The sequence below is a fragment of the Apus apus genome, chromosome Z (genome assembly GCF_020740795.1).
Source record: "Apus apus isolate bApuApu2 chromosome Z, bApuApu2.pri.cur, whole genome shotgun sequence".
In the NCBI taxonomy this organism is placed as follows: domain Eukaryota; kingdom Metazoa; phylum Chordata; class Aves; order Apodiformes; family Apodidae; genus Apus; species Apus apus.
In genome coordinates, this window is record NC_067312.1 from 67,943,313 (window position 1) to 67,966,408 (window position 23,096).

Genomic DNA, 23,096 nt, shown 5'->3' on the forward strand with positions numbered 1-23,096 from the left:
AAGCATATAATATGAAGGTTATATGATATTAAAAGTAAGTTTGGAAGAGGTAGGAATTGTTGGTTTTGCCACAGTTAACCTCAAAATTCTGATCATCTCATGATGAGTTAGTTGTGCATAAAGCCAGATAAAAATATATGCAAAAAATGGTATCTTACTAAGGCTTGCCAGATTACTTTTATAATTGTACTAAAAAACTTTTTCTCATTTATGTAAAATTGATATGTTTACAGGTGTCTCAGGCCATAGCTCATTTGTGTCTGCCAATGCTGAGCCATACTGCTCAAATGTTCTCACTGTTTCCCATCTCAGATACTCATAATTGCCTTTATTTCTTTTTTTTAAGAATTTATGACTTACAGAAATGTTACATGAGTGGAGGAGAACAGTACAATTAAGTTTTAAGCTATGGGGATGAACTACTTTGCAGGCTTTTTATTGAATTAATAACTTTTAATTAGTTATTTCTTGCCTACTTTCAGCATACTGCTAAATTACATTTCTGCAACAGACAAAACAGCAATAAAACTTAGGACTTTTGGTGATATGGTTGATCTGTGTGTTGATATTTATCTTAAAACTACTGCATTTCAAAAAACTGAATATGCAATTAAAAGTTATGGTCTAGTGGTTATTTGAATGCCCTCCCTCTCTTTGCCCATTTTTTTTCTTTCTTAGTGATGAATACAGGTCTAAAAGCATGGGGTAAAAAGGAGAATGATGAACTTCCTTAAGCTATCTCCACATGAAGAACAGGAAAAATTAGATATATGGGCATTACTTTACATAATTCAGACGTCCAGGTTTAGGCCCTTGTATTTGCATCACTTAGGTATATCATGCAGTATTTTTGCTAAATAAGTATACTGGGCTTGGGGTACTGTCTTCTTGAATGCATATGTATTCTTTGGCTTCTAACCATCAGCCAAGCCTTGAGAACACATCTGGTGTTCAGTTGTCAGTTTGGTGATCTGGCCTAAATTTCAAAATCTTCCAAAAAATCTGGTGTTTCAGAGGCAGTAATTCATCAGCTCTCTTCATTGCAGTGAAGAGACAGTGTTTGTGTAGCTGTGTGCCTTTGCAGTGTCTTTGTTTTGGACGTTGTTTTGTTTTGTTTGTTTTTGTTTTGACAGCTTCTTAGCAGTCTTACCCCAGGGCAAATCTTAATGGCAATGGACAGGATTCTGGTATAGAATGAAGCATAGAAATATCAGGTATTTCTGGAAGTATATAAGCAGTATAGAAATAGCAGAACTGGATAAAACAGAACGGATGTAATACCTCCAGCAGTAAAAAGATAGATGATGTCACTGTTAATGGAACCTTAATAACAGTATTTCAGGTTTACTTTATGTAAGAACATCTTTAGACTTGGGATTTTAAAAAGTACTGTACAGCAAAAAGCTGCTACACTGCTTCCCCTTTCCGCCCACCCCCCCCCCCCCACCCCCCCTTTTTTTTTTTTCTTCTTCATTGTTCAGATACAGGAGGATCCTATCCAATCTAGCAATTTTCTTGTCTGGACCTGAAGAGTCATAGCTTTCCCTGTGCTTCTACCAGCTTTACCTGCTGGTAAAATAGTGAGAATTGTTACACTTGTAAGTATGTGGATATTGTTTCCTTAATATTTTGTTTCCTTAGATCTGTATATGCTTCCTAGTTTTAGTACCTCAGCATATTCCATTGCTATTCGTATGATGTGACTGGGGTTCAGACCCTTGAGGAAGGGTCCTGTGTTTCTTACTCACTATGGGTAATGTTTTCTTTGTCACTTTTCCTTAATTTCTTCATGGTGCCATTTGTAGCAGTGGCTTCTATGTTAAGCTAGATTTGAGCTAGCTCTGGATACTTCTGTTAAGGATATTCTGTAGTACAAGGTAGACACACTTTGATGCATGGCAGTACTGCTTTGGCCTTGGAGTTCAAAATTTTAAACCTTAAAATGCATTCAGGTAACAAGTTTTTTTTTCAGGTGTCAAAGCTGTGGTACAACCCCAGCTGTTTCCTGCTGGCATTCCTTGTGTCTTAGGATCTGGTTTTGGCCACTATTAGGAAACCCCTCATTCTTGACAAGCCCAAGTAGCAAGGAAACCTTGCTCGTACTAAAATTATGTCAGGTCAAACTTTTCTGTGACCATCCACACTGACATATAATTGCCATTCTTGGAAGACACTTCATAGGTCACATGAGAAACCATCTCCTTTATCAGTTCTGCAAGGCTATAGAACAAAGAACTTCTTTTATATATAAAATGTACTTCTGCCATCTCATGTTTCCTTCTCTCTTGCTTTAAGAAGGGATAATGTAGATATGTGAATCTTCATCGCCTTTGAGTAAAGTTGATAAATCCAGCCCCCCTTTTTTTTTTTTATTTAAGCTCTATCTGTTTTGCAGCACTGTTTTGTTTAGGTGCCTCGACTGCATTTAATAACAAAAGGGAAGAATTAAAAAACACAGTGGCAGTGGATTTTTGATATATTTAGTTTTGCAGTGCATTGCCACTCTTGAATTCTGTGGGTTTTGCACAAAGGCACTTTCTTCAGCTGTTGGCCTGAGACCACCTCCATTACACCAAAATTCAGCTGGTGATTCCAAATCAGGCTGATAAAATCCGATTTTGAAAAAAGTCCTTTTTAGAACACTGACTGATGAGCCTGGCCTATGAAAAACTGTTACAGGCCTGTCCTGTCAGACAAGAAACATTGAGTAACTGGGTGTTTGAATTGCTGTAGCATTACTGCTGGATAGATTAAGAAGTGTGTCTATGAAGAAAAGAACAGGATGTGCACAGAAAGTTACTGGAGGCTTAGACTGAGCAATACTCCCAGCAATACTTCCTTGTCTATTGAATTGGAGCCATGCTTGAGGACGAAGAAGGAGCCCTAAAAAGGCTGTACACAGTTCTTACACACTTTTACACATACACAGAGGTCAAACACTGGAGCATCTGAGAACAGAAAAGGAGGTATGCATTCTTCAGTGGGCCTGATAACACTGTGGGATTATAGTAAATGATGCTGATTTTTAGTGCTGGCATGCTGGGAAAGCTAATATTTAGATCTAGAGATGAAGGACTGAGTCTTTGCAGCAAAGCTGGAAACAACCTAAATACTTTCCTCAAAACAAAATTTTAGGTTATATATACACATATTTTTAAAACTACTATTATGGGGAAATACCACAGACATGCTAGAATTGTTACTGCACTACTGAAGTTCACACTTCCCAGGCTTAGCTTAGGTGTTACCTTTACTTAATATGATTTTACTGCAAGTTGCCAAGAGATTTATATTGCAGCTTCTTTTAAAGAGCAAGACAATTTTCATTTTCCTGTTAGCAGCAGAGTTTCGGTTTTTGTAGCTTTCTGGAACGTTATATTTCCTGTGCATGGGTAGCCAGCTTTTTCATTAAATGTTTAGAAATTCAAAGGCTAGAGGCTATTAAGGGGTAGAGTCTGGAGAAACAGGTGTACAAATATATAATGTGGTAGGCTGGATGGTAAGGAAGTGGGCTTGTTTTGGTTTTCTACCTTGGGCTTTTTGTTTCACCTGGATTTGAAGCTGGGGTTGACTTCTTTCTGGGTATTGTACATAACTGTTGTGCATTTTAAGATAATAGAGGATAATGCTGCCTTTCTACTAAATGAATAAGGTATTTTTTCTGCTTTGTACTTACTGTACGATTTGTTAACGCAGGTGTTACCCAATGACAGTTTATTTTTTTTTTTAAAAAAAAGGCTTTAAATCCACTAAGTGTGCATAGCACATGCAAATAATCCGTTCACCAATAAAATTCTCCAGAACTTGTAGCCTCAGAGGAGTAATTAGTGTTGCCACTATTTTCTCTCCGTTTTGAGAGCTGGCAACAAAGAATAATGCTCTACAGGGTTCAGTCTGTTGGCTTTTCTTGCAATAAGCGTTTCCTGGAAAGCTCCCATTTTGGACAAAGAGTAGCCTTCTTGGAAACTAGCTGCTAGAGTTGTCAAGTCTTCAGTCCAGAAGACCTCTGGAGGTCTTTTTAATTCTGTAGACATCAGTCATTTTACCTAGAAGCAGCTTTGAATCATATCGAGATTTGCACGACCATACCTGAAGGTAAATAGATCTGGTTTCAGGCAGTTTTATATTGTCTTGTTTATATTGATGCATTATCAAATGTCAAATAAATCTGAATACATATGTAGGCTTCCTGGAACAGCCAAGGCAATTGAATTCTATCAGTAATTATGAAAAAAATTACAATGCCATAATGGCCTGATTATTTTCTTTCTTGAGTGTAATTTAAGTGTATGATTCCTTTAAAAACTTGTGCATCTTCTATTACTTTATTAATATTTTAGGGGAGAGGGAAAGCAGGATGGCAGGAGAAATATATTAGCCTGGACCTTTGAAAGCATGGGGAAGAGCAATTTTTGCTGAAAAAAGTTCTCAGACACTAGGAAAACTAATTGTTACTGCATCCAGCAATTAAAACCTTAGACCTTCAACATGGTTTTTATTGAAATTAACTTCTGAAATACCACTACTCCAGAAGAACAGCAATACAGTATGGAGGGCTGTAATTCTGCTGGTGCAGACTGTCTTTTATTATATTCAGAAACTAAAGAGTACCTCTAAAACAAGACTTTTGTATCTTAATTCAGTACTTAACCCAATGTGCCTGATTTCCTTTTCTTTGGCTATTACCACTGTGACAAAAACATGCAGTCAGTATTGGCTATTAAAAACAAGATTGTGTAGCTTATGTAATGAGGTCTTCGTGGAAACCTTGCATATTTTAAGAAAAAGTCTTTGCACTACCGGGTTTCACTGTGTACTAGATGAAGGACATTCAAGGAAAGGAATGCCTGCATTGATTGTCTTACCAGATTTTTGCTACTCAGGTAGGATGGAGGTTTTACACTCCTACTCTTAAATGTATGGGGAATTTTTTTTTAGAGCCTGCTTATTAAACTTAAATTGTGATAAGCAAAACCTTCTGTGAGGTTGAACGTAGTATATGACGGATTTTAAGAGAGCTGAGGCAGGGTTTTAACTTTAATTCCTGAGTTTCAGCTATATAATGATAGAGAAACTAAGTCAGCAAATGCTGTATAACTTTAAATGTGAATGAAGAAGGGTCTGCATCATACAGCTCCTTTTTCTGCTTCAAAATTCTTCACATGTACAATTAGATGTGCATTGTGTGTAAAGAACACAGACATTTCAAAGACAAAAGCTACCCCAAAATAAGCTTTATTGCAAGAAAAGTGTTGCCTTACTGATACAAACCTTAAAACTTTTTTTCTTACAAATATTTGATTAAAAAATATACAAAGTTTCTTTTTCTTTTCAAAATCCCCAAAGTCAACAAAAGAAAAGAAAAATCACTGAGTATAACTTGATATAATCTTTGGTCAGCACTGATATGCGACTGAAACAATCCTGGAGTCAGCATGTGCTCTGGCTGTTTTCACATACGAGATTCTGTTACATGACTAGTTACAGGCAGCAGCTGTCAAAAAAGCACCACTGAGACATACACTTAACACATAATGGCACCACATTAAAAAAAAACCAACAAAAACCTAAAGTAAACTAAATGTCAACTCATTGTACAAACATCTTTCTTACAAAATAAGCTATGATAAAATGAGGCATATGGTGTATAACTACAGCATTAATGAAACTTCTAACAAATGGATTTCAAATACACATTTCCCTTGTCTGTGCTGCATAACTCATTTGCACATATGACAGTCCTGATACAGCTCTCACTTTTTTAGTAAATGCACCATTATTTCAAGCCAGCACCAAACAGTAAGAAACATCACATGGTCCCTTCAGAGAGACATTTTCGTCAGCTGCCTACAGTATGCAAGTTTGTAGAGCACCCTTTCTAGGAATGAGGTGTGGTTCATGTGTGGTTCCTTGAGGTTATTGGAAGTACAGTACAGTTTGGCTCTGCAATTCTAATGGTATAAAAAGCAGTCAAGGTATTTTGCTACAGTGGTTGTGCCTCTTTTTCCATTATTTAATGTGGCTGATTCAGAATACAATCCTATTGAGCTGCTGTGAAATATGATCTCTGCAGAGACTGATATTGCAAGTCTTGTACTTTAATACTCTTTTTCTTTTTTTGAATACTCAAAGTTTTGCAAGAGTACTTTAAAATATCCAGAAGATATATTACAGTGCTCTTTCAGCTCTGATACATTTTAAAATTACTTATATACTATTTGGATGACTGGCCCAAATACAGAAGAAAACATCTTTCAAATCTATTTTTTTTAATTAAGAAAGTACCTCTAAAATGTTATAGTTCAAATTTATAAATCTAAAGAAAACCAAGCAAGTTTCCCTTTTTGCTTACATAATTTGTTAATTTCTCCATATATTACTGCATTAAAAATAAATAAACTTTTTTTTTTTTTTTTTATTAGGAACTATAGCAAAATACCCTAAGTGTTACAGACTGCTAAGAGGAAAAAATAGCTCACTTTTTTGTGCCATTTAGTGCCACATGATGACTTCCTGAACTTTAGCTTTTTATTATACTTCAAATTGAGGTTATATAAAAGATACAGTAACCATGATTGTAATCAAAGTGTTGGCGGTGGCAGAGTTTAAGTTACCCTCCTGCAAGGGTGGTTCTGCAGTCTTGGCAGGATAGAAAGGACTTCCCTTCTTCCTTTTGTGACTCTTTTAAAGCCTTTGAAAAGCAGATATGCTCAGGTGGGTAGACAGGTGGACAGAAGTGACTGAAGAACTGGACTCCATCTGGAAGATGGCTAGTAGAGGTCTATCCACAGCCTCATTCTGAGAGTTTCCCCAAGCTCTCCTACGAGGTAGTTGTCCTCATTGCTGTCTTCCAGTTTCTTTAGCTCCTTTTGCTTGTATAGAGGAATGCTAGTGATTTCCAGTGTGTGAGTTCCAGGCACTGACTTTTTCTTAACTGTGTGCAAATAACTCAGTCCATCCCTCTGATGGATTCGAAAGATGCCATCGGCGTTGCCACGTGAGATGATGTACCGCACGTGGTTGGTGAGGGGCTCAATGGCTGGCATGAGTTCCAGGATGTGCTTCTTGTTGTCAATCCTGGAAATGCTGACTCTCATCTTTAAAGGACTATCCATGTCTAGACTTCCCAAGCTCATCTGCTCAATCTGAAGTAAAGGAGGAAATGTTGTTTAGAGCAGGAGAGAAAGAGATACTCACTTGCATTGAAAGAAGGATACTATGTACTATTAACAGTTTCTGCATCTGTCAAAATCTAGCTGTGAAAGAAGCAATTGTAAATCTTTTCCACCTGGAAGAACTCTTTGATTCAATTTAACACACTCTGTAAATCCTAAAGGCTTCTCCCTCAGGCTTAACAGGATAATTAAAGTCACAGAATAAAGTCTACAGAGGGGGGTCAGATTTCAGATACTTTTCAGAATCTGTTTAACTTCATGCTTGCAAAAAGTTCATGTAAAGAAAAGACCTATGTTTACTACTGCAGTAAAGGCTGTACAGGAAGCACAGTCCTGTTCTTATGATCAGCTTCAGTGAGAGCTTTACAGAAACACATACCACAACACTGTCTGGGAATTCCTTGAAACTTCTGGTAAAACTTTTTTAATGAATCCTGGGACTTGTAAAAACAAGCAGGATCAGCATTCGGTGATGAGGAAGTACAGTGATTATAAAGAAAGAGAAGGAGAGAACCACTGTGTTATTAGACTTCTACAGAAAGGGCTAGCATGTCACATTGTCCAATTGCATTGTATTTTGATCACTGAATGCAGTGTGGAAAAAAGGCCCAGCATTGTTTTTCTGACAAATCAGTCACGTGCTCTTTTTAATTTGAGCTTCAGTATAGTTATGCTGCAGGTGTGAATCTGTACAGAGGTTTTAGCTGGGAACACAGCTGAGGGCAGGAGAGAATGAGTGCATCCTTAGAATAATCTAACAAGCAACATCTTTTGAAAGTGCTTCTACAAAAATATATAGGCTGTAGTCTTCATTAGGAATCCTAATACTAAGTGACATACTGAGACTAGCTGTCAAGATCCTTTCATGCTTGTAAGGACAGCAAAGGATTTCTCTCTCTTTTAGGGAACTCCAATCAGATGTGAGTACATATGTAATGTAATTAAAACACACGGTGAAAATAAGGAAAATTCATGGACAGGAGCGAGTACTGTAAATACTGCACTCCACAGATACCATTAATAATCAGTCAATTTATTTTTTCACATAGTTTTATGGGTTTGAAATGTTTCACTTTTACTGCTCAGGTAGCTGGAGAAACTAGAAAGGTTAATGCTATGTAGTAATAAGAGATAACAGTTATAAACTAGGTATGAAATTAATTGCAATATAAAAAATGCTTTTCAAAACATCCATGTATTTCTGTAGTGGGTTGACCACAGAATTCCAGCAAGAATCTATCCAGCAAGTGGCGATAGGAAGGGAAAAGGGATGTTTGTGGCAAGTGTGGATGTGTGGGGGGAAATAAAATATTTAAATTTTAAGTGCAAATATATGCTTTAGAGCAGAAATTATAGGATTACTGGCTTCTTTAGAAACTTTGCCAATACAAGAAATGGCTTTGATGGTATTATGCAAAGTAGCGTGTACTAAGGCTGAAGCTTCTGGATTGTTTTTTGTCCTTACCCTTTTAGAAAGGAGACTTGTTTCCCCATTCTTTCACTGTAACTTGTGTGGCTAGCATACATTACCATTTTAGTTGAGGGTTTGCATTTTGCCAGTTTGCATTACACAGCTCTTGTACTACCAAAGGAAAATCTCCGTGTCCCCCCATCTATAAATTGAGTTAGTTTCCCACTACTGCAGATTCCAAGACCATAGCACAACATACAGATAAGGCAGGTAACAGATACACAGGCACACTCTTCTAATTTTTGGAAAAAAAAACCCAAACAACCAAAAATCCACATCTAAAAGGTGTAATTAGCAGGGCTGTTGTTTCAGGAATATCCCGTAACTTAAGCCCACAAATTAAGCAGACAAAATGCAGTAAGAAAAAAATTAAGTCTGAAGTGCAATTCTCTAATACTTCAGCAATTCTGCAAATATTGGATTTAAATGTATCAGCTAGAGCATGCACTCTAGCATCGCACAATTGTGAGCAACAGTAAGACAGACACTTAGGCTAAACTGTCCTGCAAGAAGATCTAGCTGTCCCAGACCATAAAATGCTCTCCAATCTCTTCCTGACAGCAGAAGAGATTGCAGATATGAGCAGATTTTTAGCTCTTTACAATTACAGGACAATTATTTCCCTGAATCTATTTTGAGGAACTAGACCACATCTCACACTGTAAAAGACTCTTTACAAGCTTTATAAACTTCATCCATCCATAGCTGTTGATAACGTCCTGATTGTCACATTGTTCCTGCCAAGAGGATCCAAGTGTGAAAACCACTGAGGCAGGGAAAAAGACTTTTACTGTTGAATGTGGTCTGCTAAAAAAATTCCCTCCATTTACTAGTAGTGTTGATTATGGTATCTCTGAAAATGCCTCAAAGTACATTATAGTGCTCATTTATTCTGGTACGTACAGTGTCATTAGCACTTCTCTTCCTCCTGTTGTCTTTTTTGGAATAGCCATTGATTTTGCATTCATAACATGCTTCATGGGACAAAGCATTCTCTTCATCAGCGTCTCCATCCAGTGACAAGTACTGACCTTTGTTAAATCCCATCCCTGAGACACAGTGGCTGTTGAATAAAAACATGGTTTAGTTACTTCTTGCAGTTTTATTAACTGTTCTGTTAAATGGAAAGTGAGTGTATGCAATCTGTACCACAGTGCAGTATCCCTTGCCTCTCCCTTCCCTGCAGGAGGTCTGTGTACTAATCTTCTTCACACTAGGGCAGCATACTGAATGAAATACAACCATGTGGGTTTTTAAAATTTTCCTTTACAAGTTTGAGAAAGAAACAAAAAAAACCCAAACCTGCCTTAAACTTTGGAACTAAATAATATCTCCATTTTCATGTACCACACCAATTCTTATTTGTGTTTAATGTTCTGGGTTGATCAGTGGGGCTGAAAACCCTTAATAACCTCAGTACAGATGGTAATAGTTCTCATTGAGCAGGTTTGTGAAGCAACTCTTGTGCTGATACTGGGGCAGAAGGCAGAACTAATTGTTTAATGTTGCTTATACACTAGATTTAACATGAGTGTTATGCTGCACATACAAACAGGTCTTTCCATCTAGCTTATGGACATTGTGTCCAAAAGAAATAGAAATGATGACTTAGTAGCCTGTCCTTCCTTTGCACCTTCAGTCTGACTAGAATCCAGCCTTTTTATAGTCTTCTGAACGTGTCTTTGATAAATGGCTGTGGAGACACTCACCCTTGTCCAACTCTGTAATAGCCAGGTGGACAGCCACAAAGATAACCACCTTCAGTGTTGGAACAACCATAATTGCAGGGGTTTTTGGCAGAAGAACACTCATTCACATCATGGCATGCACTGGAGAACTGGTCGTAAGAAAATCCAGAGGGGCAGGCACACTTGTAACTTCCAAGTGTGTTGTAGCAAGAAGCAGAGCCACACATGTTAGGATTAGAGCATTCATTTTCATCTAGTAAATAAACAAAAGTATATTGTTATCTTCTAATCTGATAAGACATAAGACAAGCATGATGTATTTAACAAATCAGAGTATCTGCACGTCCTAGGGCTCTGCTGCATTCTTGACCTCATCATCCCACAGAAACCTGGTCGCTGAAGAAAAAGGACATTGGCAAAGGTCCCAAACATATATAGCTGGGCTGTAAGGGCATGTTAGAAGACTCTTATTGTTAACCTTATATTGACTCTATTCCCCTCCCTTGCTTCAAGGCATGTCTCCGGTTTTGCTTAGGGGTCCTCTTTGTCCTGGCAGGGTACAATCCTATCAACATACTCCTATCATATAAGGTCCACAGATGAGAAACAAGCTGGGACTCCAGTCATACCCCAATCATTACAGCGTTCTTGAGCACCCAGCAATGGGGAGAAGTTAGCACATTGTTTAGTGGAAACCTGTAAGCTCAGTGAGGGGAAAGGCAGGGTAAATAGCCAATGAAAATCAAGTATGGTCTTCACTTTGTGAGGCTGAATTAAGACACAGAGAAGATGAGTCCTCCTGTCAGTATGACTGATTTGGTCCCAGGCTACACTGCAAAAAATGAGTGAGGATAGTACCTTGTATGGAATTTTTATTGGTAGCACATGTTGCTTTTTAATTTATTGTACCAAGGTACTGTTTTTCTGTAGGTGTTTTATTCTGCAATACCACTAATGCATGCTTTACCATTCTTGCCTGCAGCTTCCAGGAGACACATTCTTTCGAGGGCTATCTATGCTATTCAGAGACTGTTGCTGCTTTGGAGTTTTGCAGGAACTGTTTGTTTCTGTCCCTCCCACCCCAGTCCTTTGCTTTCTTTGCAGCTGAGCAATATTAAGTACAGAGTGATAGTGGTGGTTGCGACCTCAGAAAAACTGCCTGGTGTGCTACTTAATGTAAAGTGGGTATAATTCATTTATGTCTAGGATCAGGACAGTAAGATCAGCCTATAAGACATGTATGACAGTGCTCACAGTCATCCTGATTATGACATCATTAACAGAGAACCATGAAAGCAAACTTGAAAAGGGAAATATGTTGTTATATGCCTTGTGAACAGTACAGGGTGGCACTATTTGGGTATGTTCTGTTCATTATTAAAAAGAAAATTCCTGCATTTCATTTGGTATGGGAATTAGCTTAGTTCATGAAAAACAGAAAAGAAAGGCTGAATTGGATGAGCTAAACCAACAATAAAACTGCTGAGTGAATTAATCTGTCCCTGTTCCCTGCCCAAAGAACTAATGCTGACCTCAAGACTATTTTGGAAATAGAAAACCCTTAATGGTTATGTGATATTTTTTCTCCCCATTCACTATACATGCTGATCTGTAGTATTCTCAGATTTCTAATGTAGCGAGTGATTATTACTTAAAAGATGGTGGTTTGTTTGGGTTTTTTTTGATTGTGGGTTTTCTTTTTGTTTGTTTGTTTTTTTCTTCCCAGCAGAAGTATTTACACTGATGCTTTCAGGAATTCAATGAACATCTTTCCACCTTTCTAAAATGAGAATTTTTCTGAGAAGGGACTCAAAATTCAGGCCTTAATAGGAAAACACCTTGTCAAACCTAGTTCAAACAGGATGAGTGTATTTTCTTTTTACCGTATGCATTGATTTATGTTGGGAGTAGTAAGTGCATGGAAGGAGGGGGAGAGAGGAAAAAAAGATTAGTGTCTTCATACCCCTTGTCCTGCCCATCCTTTTCATCACCTGGCAGTGGACACTATAAACACTATGATACCTTTGCTGCTTCATGTATTCTGTGCTGTTCGTTTCCTTACCAACACACTGGTTCCACTGGTAATGCTGAATATATCCTTGTGGGCATCCACATCTGTATCCACCCAGGATGTTTTGACAGCCGTGCTGGCACCTATGGTTTCCATCACATTCATCCACATCTTTACCATAAGGAGAGAAGAAGAATATGAAAGAACACACAGTTATACACATTGCCAAATACTTTACTCACTTGAATCATAATCACTGAAACATCAGTATTTGTGACGGAGGAGTACTGCTGTAAGATGGAAGCACAGTTCAGGTTGGTCTTTTGGGAAGCCTGAAAGTCAACTAGTGTAGTGTTCATTTTATCTATCAATAATCCTGTTGGAGCTTTTGAGCTTTTACAGTACTCAGATTTGGAGAAGAAACACTATTCTTGTAAATCCCACATGGTGTTGCCTTGACCTAATGTTTAGAATCTGAATGTTTTTTTATTTCAGTTTTCAAACCAATTATGTGGGACTAGATTTTCAGTTTCCTGGAAGGTACTAAAGTGTTTGAGTATGAGGTTTACATACCATATTTGGATGTAAAATGTCTCAGAGGAATAAAGGGTAAAGCCACAAAGAAAAAACAAAATGTAAAAACTCAGTAATCTGCAATAGGATCTTCTGAAATACGTAGATTGTAAGCAGCCTAATGTGTCAGGTACAGTATGCAGTCCTAGCGGAAAATAAAAAGTCATGCATAATATCACGGATTCTAAGTTACACTCTAGTTGTCCACAGTTTGAAACGAATTTCATGAAATGTTGATGTCCCAAAGTCTGAGGTGCAGAAAACAATCGTGCCAGGAATGATTTTATCAGTAATGGGAGCCATCTGAAAAGATAATGCTTTCTAAAACTTACAGCTGCATATATTCTGCACTGTTACCCTAGAAACGGGCTCTAAATCTCAATTCCTGTTTTAAATGCTGCACCAAGGAGGCTGACATTTTGAGATGTTGTAAATTTATAGACATGTATCTCTGAATTTCTCATTCTCAGCAGTCATATGGCCTAATACTGCCTATTAATTTCTTCCTGGCTCAGTATCTGAGGCTCACTGAAGAGACTGGAGCTCTCAAATAGCGATTTCCTGACTGGGTTTCCCTTTCAGGCCAACAGAGAGAGATGAAGACCACAATATAATTTATATTTTAACAGTAGTGAATTACCCCTCTCAATGAGTATCGCTATGGCAGAAAACTTAAAAGTACAGGATTTAGAATTTTATCTGGGATACCCTCAGATAGCTGGATGATTACAAGTACCTGAAACAAAAGTTGCAGAGTGATTCTGTTTAGACTATATGAACACTAAAATTAAAAAGAAGAAAGAACTAGACTTTTACATACAAAAGCCTATGTGGAGTTGAAACAGCAGCCTAGAAACAGTTCAGCTAAAAAGTCACTTCTAAGTCTAATCTGTGTAGAAATTACTCATGCAGTATGTTATTACACACAATTACACTTAATACACATACACAATAATACATTAACTACTCAAATACATTCCTATTTCTTTTTGGTATTTTCTTTTACTATGGTTGGTGCTCTGTTTTTCTTTGACACCACATGATTCACTAGACACAAAGGAAAGGACTTACACCATAAAAATATTTGACCTTCACTAGTTACCTTCACAGTTTAATCCAGTAGAATCCAGAGAAAATCCTCTTTGACATTCACAGGTAAAACTTCCAGGGGTATTTTGGCAAATTCCTTTTGATCCACAAAGTGATGGCTGAGAACCACACTCATTGTTATCTTAAAAATTCAGAGGAGAGAGAAGAAGACTGGTATGCTTCGCAGTAGGGTTTTAAGACATGTTCATATAACATTCCTTAAGAACTTGAAATACACACAGGTGCAACAGTTTATTTTGAATACGTAGCTCTTGACACACCAGAAGGCTGTGCTGCCATCCAGCATGACCTGGACAGGCTGGAGAGTTGGGCAGAGAAGAAGCTAATGAGGTTCAATAAGGCACTAAGGGGAGGACCCATCCCATGCATCAGCACAAGTTAGGAGTTGAGCTGCTGGCAAGCAGCCATGAGAAGGAGGATCTTGAAGTCCTGGTAGACAATAAGTTAACCATGAGCCAGCAATGTGCCCTTATGGACAAGATGGTCAGTGGTATTCTGGGCTGCATTAGGAGCAGTGTGGCCCGCAGGTCAAGGCAGGTCATCCTTCGCCTCTACTCTGTCCTAGTGAGGCCACATCTGGAACACTGTGTCCAGTTCTGGGCTCCCCAGTTCAAGAGATAAAGGGAACTAATAGAAAAAGTCCAGCAATGAAGATGACTGGGACACTGGAGTACCTATCTTATGAGGAAAAGTTGAGAGAGCTGGGACTGCAGCTTGGAGAGAAGAAGATTGAAAGGAGACCTTAGCAATGTCTAGAAATATCTACAGGTGTAAGGAGGATGGAGCCAGACTCTTTTCAGTAGTGTCTGGTGACGGGACAAGGGGCAATGGGCACAAAGTGGAATACAGGAGGTTCCAGCTGAACATGAGGACAAACTTTGTGACTATGAAGGTGACAAAGCTCTGGATCAGGCTGCCCAGTGGATTTGTGGAATCTCCTTCTCTGGAGACATTCAAAACCCATCTGTATACAGTCCTGTATAATGTGCTCTAAGCAATCTTGCTTTAGCAGGGGGGTTGGACTAGAAGACCTCTAGAGGTCCAACTCCAGAGTTTCAACTCTGAAGATTCTATGATTTTGTGATTCTTTTAATATTTAAATGTCAGGTGACCTGATGACTCATGCAGAGCTATGAGTGATTAATAAATTAGAAGTACAAGTTGTAATTCAGTTACGAGTGTCAAAGACTCAGGTATGTAATTGTTGACAGTGAAAAAATACTTCACTTCTGTATTAGCTGATCTAAAATACTTTCAATTTGAAAGATTCACACCTATCCTTAAGATTTAAAGACATCGTTATCTCCTTCTTCTTTTACATTTTAAATCCGATTTTAATACTTTACCCTGTTGTCTCCAGCTCATTATACTTAGAATACAATAACATGTATTAAATATGTACAACCATTCACTATGCAAGAAAATACACATGGTGGATAGATTGACTGTTCTTTAGTTATAACTGTTGCTTTTCAAAATCTGTTTTCTGCACTGCTGGCATTACTGCTCTGTATTATTAGTCTTTATAAAGAGCAAAAGAAATTAATGAGAACTGAGAATGTTGTTCTTATAGAAAAACTGATGCAAGACTAATGTTTTTCTTACCAATACAAGCTGTGTGATGTTGTGTAAAACCAGGTGGACATTTGCATGTGAATCCTCCAAGGGTGTTGACACAGAGAAACTGGCAATTATGTTGTTTGGTTTGACATTCATCAAGATCTGAAAGTAAGAGATGATGTTGTGTCAAGAAAAGTCAATAAAAAAGAGGCAAATTCAGTCTAACTTGATAATAACATCACACTTCAGAATTATTTCAAGTCAAGGTGCAACAAAAGTAAAAGCTAGTGTGTATAACTTCCTTTACCTTTACATGTCTTTCCATCTTCTTGAAGGATGTACCCACGAGGACATGAGCACTGATAGCTTCCTTCTGAGTTCTTGCAGATAAAATTGCATGGTTTAGGTGACTGGGAGCACTCATCAAGATCTAAAGAGAGAAACTGTTATGCATCTCTTGTACTAATTTCTTTGTCTGTCTTTGAAGGGTGTTTTCTAAAGCACACTGTATGTAAGAGAAAAATGGTTGTAGAAAAAGTCCCCCATTTACATTTGTTCTGAGTTTCTAATTCCTTCTCTGTGGATGTGTTGCTGTGGAGTTTCTGTGGAGTTGTCACTACAGTGACAAACAATGTCTTGAAAGAGTAGTATACTAGAGTGATAGTGGCATTAGTATTTTCATCTAAGTATTTATTTTGGGGCATAATGTGGTATATTTCTATGTTAACCAACAGGAAAGTGGCAAAACTTAGACCACAAAAGAATGAGCTGGTTTGTCAAGTCAAAATGGTTACACAGCTGAAACATATTTCAGTGCATATTCTACTGCAAGAATATTGCCAGTAGAGCTTGTTTTTCAGTTTCCCCAAATAAACATAAAAACAGAACTGCATATTAGCAAAAGAAAGACAGAATAATATAATTGTTTTGGTTGTAAAAAATCTTTAAGGTCATGAAATCCAACTGTTAGCACTGCCAACTCCACCACCAAACCATGTCCCTAAACTTTCTAAAAGTACCCTGAAAGATGCTGGACCAACCGCTTCCCTGGGCAACCTGTTCCAGTGCTTGACAGCTCTTTCAGTCAAGAATTTTTTCCTGCTATCATAATAGATGAGGATAGAAAAGAGAAAAAAAGAGATAAAGAGAATAGACTGCTTTGATACGAAGGTTTACAGAAGTTGATAGGTCATTATGAACCAACTAAAAAACAACTGAGGATTAAGAAGCTGAATCTCACCAATGCAAGACGTGCTGCTTATGTCAGTGGTATAGCCAACTTTGCAAAAGCATCGGAAGGAGCCAACAGTGTTAATACACTGTCCATTTCTACATAGGTTTGGCATGACCTTACATTCATCAGTATCTGTACAAAAAATATTAAGTATTTCAGTTTATCTTTCAGTTCATTTCATCTTTCAGTTTTAAATTTGACTTTTTTCTTCTCTTCCAGTCTTGCACAGTTCCTTGTCACCGTGCGTCTGATAGAAACTTTAATCTTCCTTTCTCTTTAAAAATGGATCTCAGCTCAAACATCCTTCACACTTTCATTATTGTTGGGTTTTTTTATCAAAACCTTCCTGATGTATCACTGGATAATCAGGGTCCATTTTTGCTAACTCAAAATAAAAAACCCATATAAATGAATTTTCTTTTGACTAGTTAGATGATGTACATTTTTTTTTCCATAAATTAAAAATGCATGCTGTCTTCTGCTTCCTGTGTGGAAATAGCAACTGCAAAGTATTTATTACAGATTTTTGTTGGGTTTGCACCTTACACAACTTTTCAGCATCCTAAAGCTTTGGGATAATTTTTAGCTTCTATTTACTGATAGGCACCCCCTGTTTTAGATCCCAACTCTGAAAATTATGCACAGCTGTGAGTATTCTGATTGCAGCTACTGTTCAAAGGTGTTTTTAATTTCTGGTCTCTCAGCAGCATTTGAAAAATCAAATATACCAGCATACTCCTTTCTCCTTTTCTGCCTCTTTTTATCCCCATAAATACCTCTTCCATCTGTAGTATAGCCTGGTCCATGTGGACAGAGTTTCTTATATTGAGTGGTCCCAGGAAGAGGACAGAGCTCACACTGGTTACCCCAGCCCCTGCCTCCATCACAGCAACACTCAGATTTAGTGACAAGATTCTGACTGCTCGAAGCCATCTGACACATTGTCTGTAAAACTTCAGCAAAGCAAAACCCTTGGCGATTATCTGTAAGGAAGAAGTAGAGAAATTAAGAAAGTGTAGGACATAAACACCTGATCCACTAAGCATCTGTTGCATAATTCTGGCTCTCTGCCAACACATGCAAGCATTGGAGGATCATTAGCAAACAGTTTTTGCAAAGTCTGTTTTGATTTAGTCTTTCAGATTTGTTGTGCCTTCTGATAATCTGCAGCTATTCCAAGTGTATTCCCAACATGCTTCAAGACCAGTAACTGTATGAGCTGGACATGAGTTTTACTTCTAGAAAAGTTGTGCCCTGGGGCATATCTGGTAAGATTGCTTGGTTATAAAACAGACTGTGGGCTGCGCTGAGCTTCCACTTAAGCTGCCTATGTTTCACTTGCATTTGAATAACTTTCTTGGAGAAGGGTTAGAAGTTTGTTTTGTTTTTATGTTTCACTGGCCAAAAGAGCATGTCTGATCATCTTTCAGTATCCTTATGTAGTCTGAAGGACAAAATCTTTAGCACCTAAAAATATCTATGCAACTCAGTACTTTTTCAGAGGTACTTCTAGTTTTTGTAAGGAAAAAAAAATATTTATATGGTCTTAGTGTTGATCTATCCCTTTCTCATTCTTTTTTCTTAATTTTTAAGCCTTTTGGTCAATACCTGTCAATCATGAAAAAGGAGCATAATTCCAGAGTCATCAAGCTCCTACAAGTTTCCTTCAAGAAGGCAGATGAGGAGAGCAGAGGTCCCAGCTTCCAAAACTCTAAATTTTGCAGAGGTATCTTCTAAATTGGCTGTCTCACCTGTCTTATTTGTTAATTAAAAGGGAAACACTTTCAACTATGGTCTGACAGATGCTTATGATTTTAAATGAAATATTTTGGTTTTTTTCTCTTGAAGCTAAAAGTTAAAAATCCTTCTGATCCTTCAGATTGTGTATATGTATCAACACCCAGCTGACCTTCTTGTTTACAAGTCTGAGGAATAGAATCTGGACATTTCTTACATCAATCTGATAAAATGTGAATTTTGTCTTTAGACAAAACTTACATGGGGTGCCTGGTAACTGTTTATATGAAATAAAGCTATCCTCACTGGAACTGTCAGTTATGTAAGACAGTATGTTTACTGTAGTCATTTGCAGGACTCAGTGCAGACCTTCATGCACATGATAACTTGAAAAACATGTCATGCTTTGTCTCCTATTTGGGATGTGGAATACATTTTAATGTAAACATAATAAAAAAGGTTTTCACAATATATTAAAAATAATATATGAGTTAATCTTTGTGGTTTAATTCTGAAGAAATACTTTGTTTCTGCCAGACTGATTTTTCATTGTAATTTCTGACCCAGGAAAACCTAAAGGAAAAGCAGCAATAAGCAAACTAACCCAATGCATAGTTTTCAGAAAAATAATACGAAAAACACATATTAAATATAAGACAGCAATAATGACCTCCAAGCAGGGTATTTCCTTGGCATTAACGACTACCTGAGGTTAACAGACTGAAGCATCCTCTTCCCATCTGTCTTTAATAGCTAGGAAATACCTGACACTTCCAATGTTATTGCTGTAACATGAAGTCACACACCATTGATGACAATTTACACAAAGCTGGTTTTATTGTACTTATGTAGGATAATGTACAAGTATTTTAGATGCAAGAATACTAGTAAACACTGATAGAGTTTAAGTATTGTAAAATACTTTGAAGTATCAATACACTGATCATGAAAAAAGAAAGTTCTGCAGTTCTCTTTGATTTCTAAAAAGGGAACAATTAATTTTATAGTGCAGTCTGAATGTACTGAAAAGGAAATACAGGCTGCTGACCCTTTATCAGGATTTAAAGTGCAGGTCTGCATCAAAAGTTTTTAGTATATCTTGCAATTTTTTTGTGAAATCCTAGTATTTTGTATTAATAATCACTGCCTGGATTAAAGGTACAGAAAATTCAGATGTCTAGTAGCAGTACAGTGCTGCTTAAGATCATGTTCTGAATATGCAAACATTTAGTTTGATGCTGCATCCCAGTTGTCAATCTATCTAAGGTAACTAAGTTCTGCTTCTTCTTTAAAAATACCTGTATTTTGTCTGGATAGTGTTGCTCAGCACCACACTTATGTCCTATAGAATTTAGACACTTCTATATGAGGCCCTTGATTGCTAGATTCAGCTGACATTCTCAAGATGCTCCAACATTCCTATAATTATTTAATATAAGTGTTTATTTCATAAGTATCATTGTTTAATTTCTACAGATACGAGAGCTGTTAGGTACTCAGAAGCCTAACTTTCTGCATCCTTTATACTTTAATGTAAGATAAAATGTATACAAAAGAGGCACTTACCAAGACACTCAGTGCCTGATGGACTTGACAGGAATCCTTCATTGCATTCACATCGGTAACTCCCAATGAGGTTCACGCAACGACCATTTTCACAGATACCTGGCTTGGTGCGGCACTCGTTTTCATCTTTACAAAAACATATTAACAATTTTAAATAAATTTTTACAAGAAAATATATCAGACTCATAGAAGGCATTAATTAGTCTGCAAAATATTTGCAAGAAGTAGAAAATAAGCAATTGATTAAGCCTGGAAAGGACTTCCCGAGTAACACTGCCCTGTCCCATTCCTCATGCACTGGATCCTACCTTTTTTTTCCCCTCTGAGCTAATGGCAGCCTCAGCTACTTCTGTCCACTTTGAAAAGGTCTTGCATTTTTTTTCATGTACCAAAAGAAAGTATAATGCAGCCATTGTTTCCCCCTCAACTAATTGCAAAAGTGATGGAGGAATTATGTTTACTTACTTACAGGATGAAGAATTATTCTGAACTATGGCAGTTTTCACATCTTCTGCTCTTAATCGCTTCTATTTGTTTCAGAATGTTACAGTTTTAATTCTTTAAGAAACTGCCATATTATTTATAATCAGTATTAATGTTAAATATGATGTAACTTTTTATTTATGATAAGTGAGCAGAGCCTCTTTTGTTTGGCAACTTAGTTTTTAAAATTTAACAAGTGTCTGAAAAAACTTTTTTATTTTATTGTACACGAAAAAGAAACAAAACTGTTTTTTTCCTGATATACTTACTAGTCATTTAGAACTACTTTCAGATAAGGCTCAAACCTTGAAATAAATAATTAATAATCATTGGCTGTTTCAAGCATCCTTTATGAATTGCCATTTTTTAGTTTAGTATATACATACACAGAGACTTTTTAATTTGTTTGTTTGTTGGTATTTCAGTAGATGTCTTCTTCCCTTTCCAAGCTTTACCTGTGCAGCCTTCTCCATCAGGTCTCCGGGTCATTCCAGGAGGACAAATGCACATGAAAGTACCAATCAAATTTTTGCACATCATGCCTCTTGATTCACAATCATGCAGACCTTCAGCACACTCATCTAGATCTGGAAAAAACCAACGTATTTCGTGTTTGAACTTCCTTCCAGTAGCTTCAGTTACTGAAGACAACTAACATTTTCCAAAGAAAAACAACATACAGACTTCCCTAACTAACAAGCACTGAAGAAAAATATGAGAGTTATGCAGTTGTCCTAATATTTGTAAATTGTATCATCTTGTCATGCTAGAGATTGACTTGACCATTGTCACCTTCTTGGCTTTACAATCTCCATCAAGGGGTACACCTGATAACAAAAATACTAGATATCTGTCTTATGTAGGTTCTGAAAGAGTAAATCAACATTTGCTGGGCTATTTGATACATTCTACTGACAGGATGAATGCAAGATGCATAGCTGCAGTATCCTTTGGTAAGTATAGGATGATGGAAGTTGGGCAAAAGTTTAAACATCAGTCATTACCTTTGCACATCTTTTGGTCTTCTCTTAGTTCATAGCCGACTGGACATGTGCATTCATAGAAACCGTAAGTGTTGATACAACGAAAAGCACACAGCAAGGGATTCTGAGCACACTCATTTATATCTGAACAGAAAGGAACAAAATAATAATTCTCCACTACATTTTAAACTAACATCAATAAGGTTTTCTTATATCTGTGTTTTTGGGTTTTTTTTCAGCTTATAAATATCAGAGGGGTAATGCAAATTTGTGGATGCTTGGTTTTGAATAGTCAGAGAAAGCTGAACAAAGTTCTGCTTAAAAATAATGACATAATAAATGTGGAACTACCTGAGCTTGGAATAACAAGTTGGGACAAGCAGATTTTTATTATATCATAATCTTTTAATGTATTTTTTGTGTGATGAGAGATGTCAGCTTTTTTTTCAAACTCTAAAAAAAAATAATTCTTGCTTCAGAATGCGAAAGAATTATGATTCATAAAATACAAAACCTGTAAGAAGCATCCTGATCAGCATCAGATGAAAGCAGAATGGTTGCACACAAATCCCGTGCAATGAAAAGTAAGAGGTACTATATGATATTAGTAGGAGACTAGTTTAAAACAGATGAAAGAAAATACTTTCCTAATTAGTGACATTCTTGCTGCCACAAGAGGCTGTGGAGGCAGATTCAAGACTGTACTGGACAGATTATTGGATAACAGATCCCTAAGTGAATACTAAAATCACGGTGTAGTTTACATCATATTTTCCCTATATCCTCAGCTCTCATATTAGAGGAGTGAACTGTTTAAAGTTGCTTGCATGTGGAATTAGAATTTAAATTGTGAGGGATGAAATAATGGCCTAGATGGACCATTGGTCTGACTTCAGTATTACGTTCATTATAACTCACTTGTCACTGTAACTGTGATGAGAGGGCCAGTTCATAACTGCTCTCCCTCAGTTATGAAAAATGCATTTTTGCCATGGATAGCTATACAGTTATGAGGATTTTGAGAAGCACAACAGGTAGGTTTCCCTGACCCTCCTCCTCTGTCTTTCCAATGAACAGCTGAATAATGTAACATACCACAACATGCAGTTAGGGAAACCCTCTGATAAACTAAAATTACTGCTTACATCAATTCAGGACTTATTTTTCAGGGACATATTTCAAGCAGAGAAGCTTTTTTTTCCTCCTAGTTATTATAGCACCAAAGTAATAAAGTTATTTTAATAATGAGGACTGGACAAAAAATGAAGGGAAAAAAAATAAAGAGGACAAAGTTACCTTCACAATTCATCATTGGGCCTGGCTCAAATCCTTCATGACAGGTGCACTCAAAACTGCCAATCACATTAGTGCATGTGCCATTTCCACATGGGTTGCCAGTTGAACATTCATCAGTATCTGGATGTAACAAACAAATGCACATTGAAGAGAACTGGGACACATTTCACACTGTGTTTTAAACGGAAGTGTTACATAATTCTTATAAT

At 37.1% G+C, this 23,096-nt stretch overlaps 1 protein-coding gene across 2 annotated transcripts in view; it reads right to left on the minus strand.

Annotated features, from left to right (window-relative positions):
* Nucleotides 1-6,770: 6,770 nt before the first annotated feature.
* Nucleotides 6,771-23,096, minus strand: part of FBN2 (fibrillin 2) — a 160,306-nt gene continuing 143,980 nt past the window's right edge. Inside the window, exons 53-66 of one of the 2 annotated variants that reach the window (XM_051642419.1) lie at nucleotides 22,888-23,007; nucleotides 21,613-21,735; nucleotides 21,064-21,195; nucleotides 20,126-20,251; nucleotides 17,599-17,805; nucleotides 16,829-16,954; nucleotides 15,896-16,018; nucleotides 15,634-15,750; nucleotides 14,021-14,149; nucleotides 12,397-12,516; nucleotides 10,356-10,587; nucleotides 9,546-9,709; nucleotides 8,684-8,691; nucleotides 6,771-7,145 (exon numbers count right to left, since the gene is read on the minus strand). In XM_051642419.1, coding sequence (XP_051498379.1) covers nucleotides 6,771-7,145; nucleotides 8,684-8,691; nucleotides 9,546-9,709; nucleotides 10,356-10,587; nucleotides 12,397-12,516; nucleotides 14,021-14,149; nucleotides 15,634-15,750; nucleotides 15,896-16,018; nucleotides 16,829-16,954; nucleotides 17,599-17,805; nucleotides 20,126-20,251; nucleotides 21,064-21,195; nucleotides 21,613-21,735; nucleotides 22,888-23,007 — 2,102 coding nt within the window. Of the gene's footprint in view, nucleotides 7,146-8,683; nucleotides 8,692-9,519; nucleotides 9,710-10,355; nucleotides 10,588-12,396; nucleotides 12,517-14,020; nucleotides 14,150-15,633; nucleotides 15,751-15,895; nucleotides 16,019-16,828; nucleotides 16,955-17,598; nucleotides 17,806-20,125; nucleotides 20,252-21,063; nucleotides 21,196-21,612; nucleotides 21,736-22,887; nucleotides 23,008-23,096 lie in introns of both variants that reach the window. The other variant, XM_051642418.1, reaches the window with a different exon arrangement.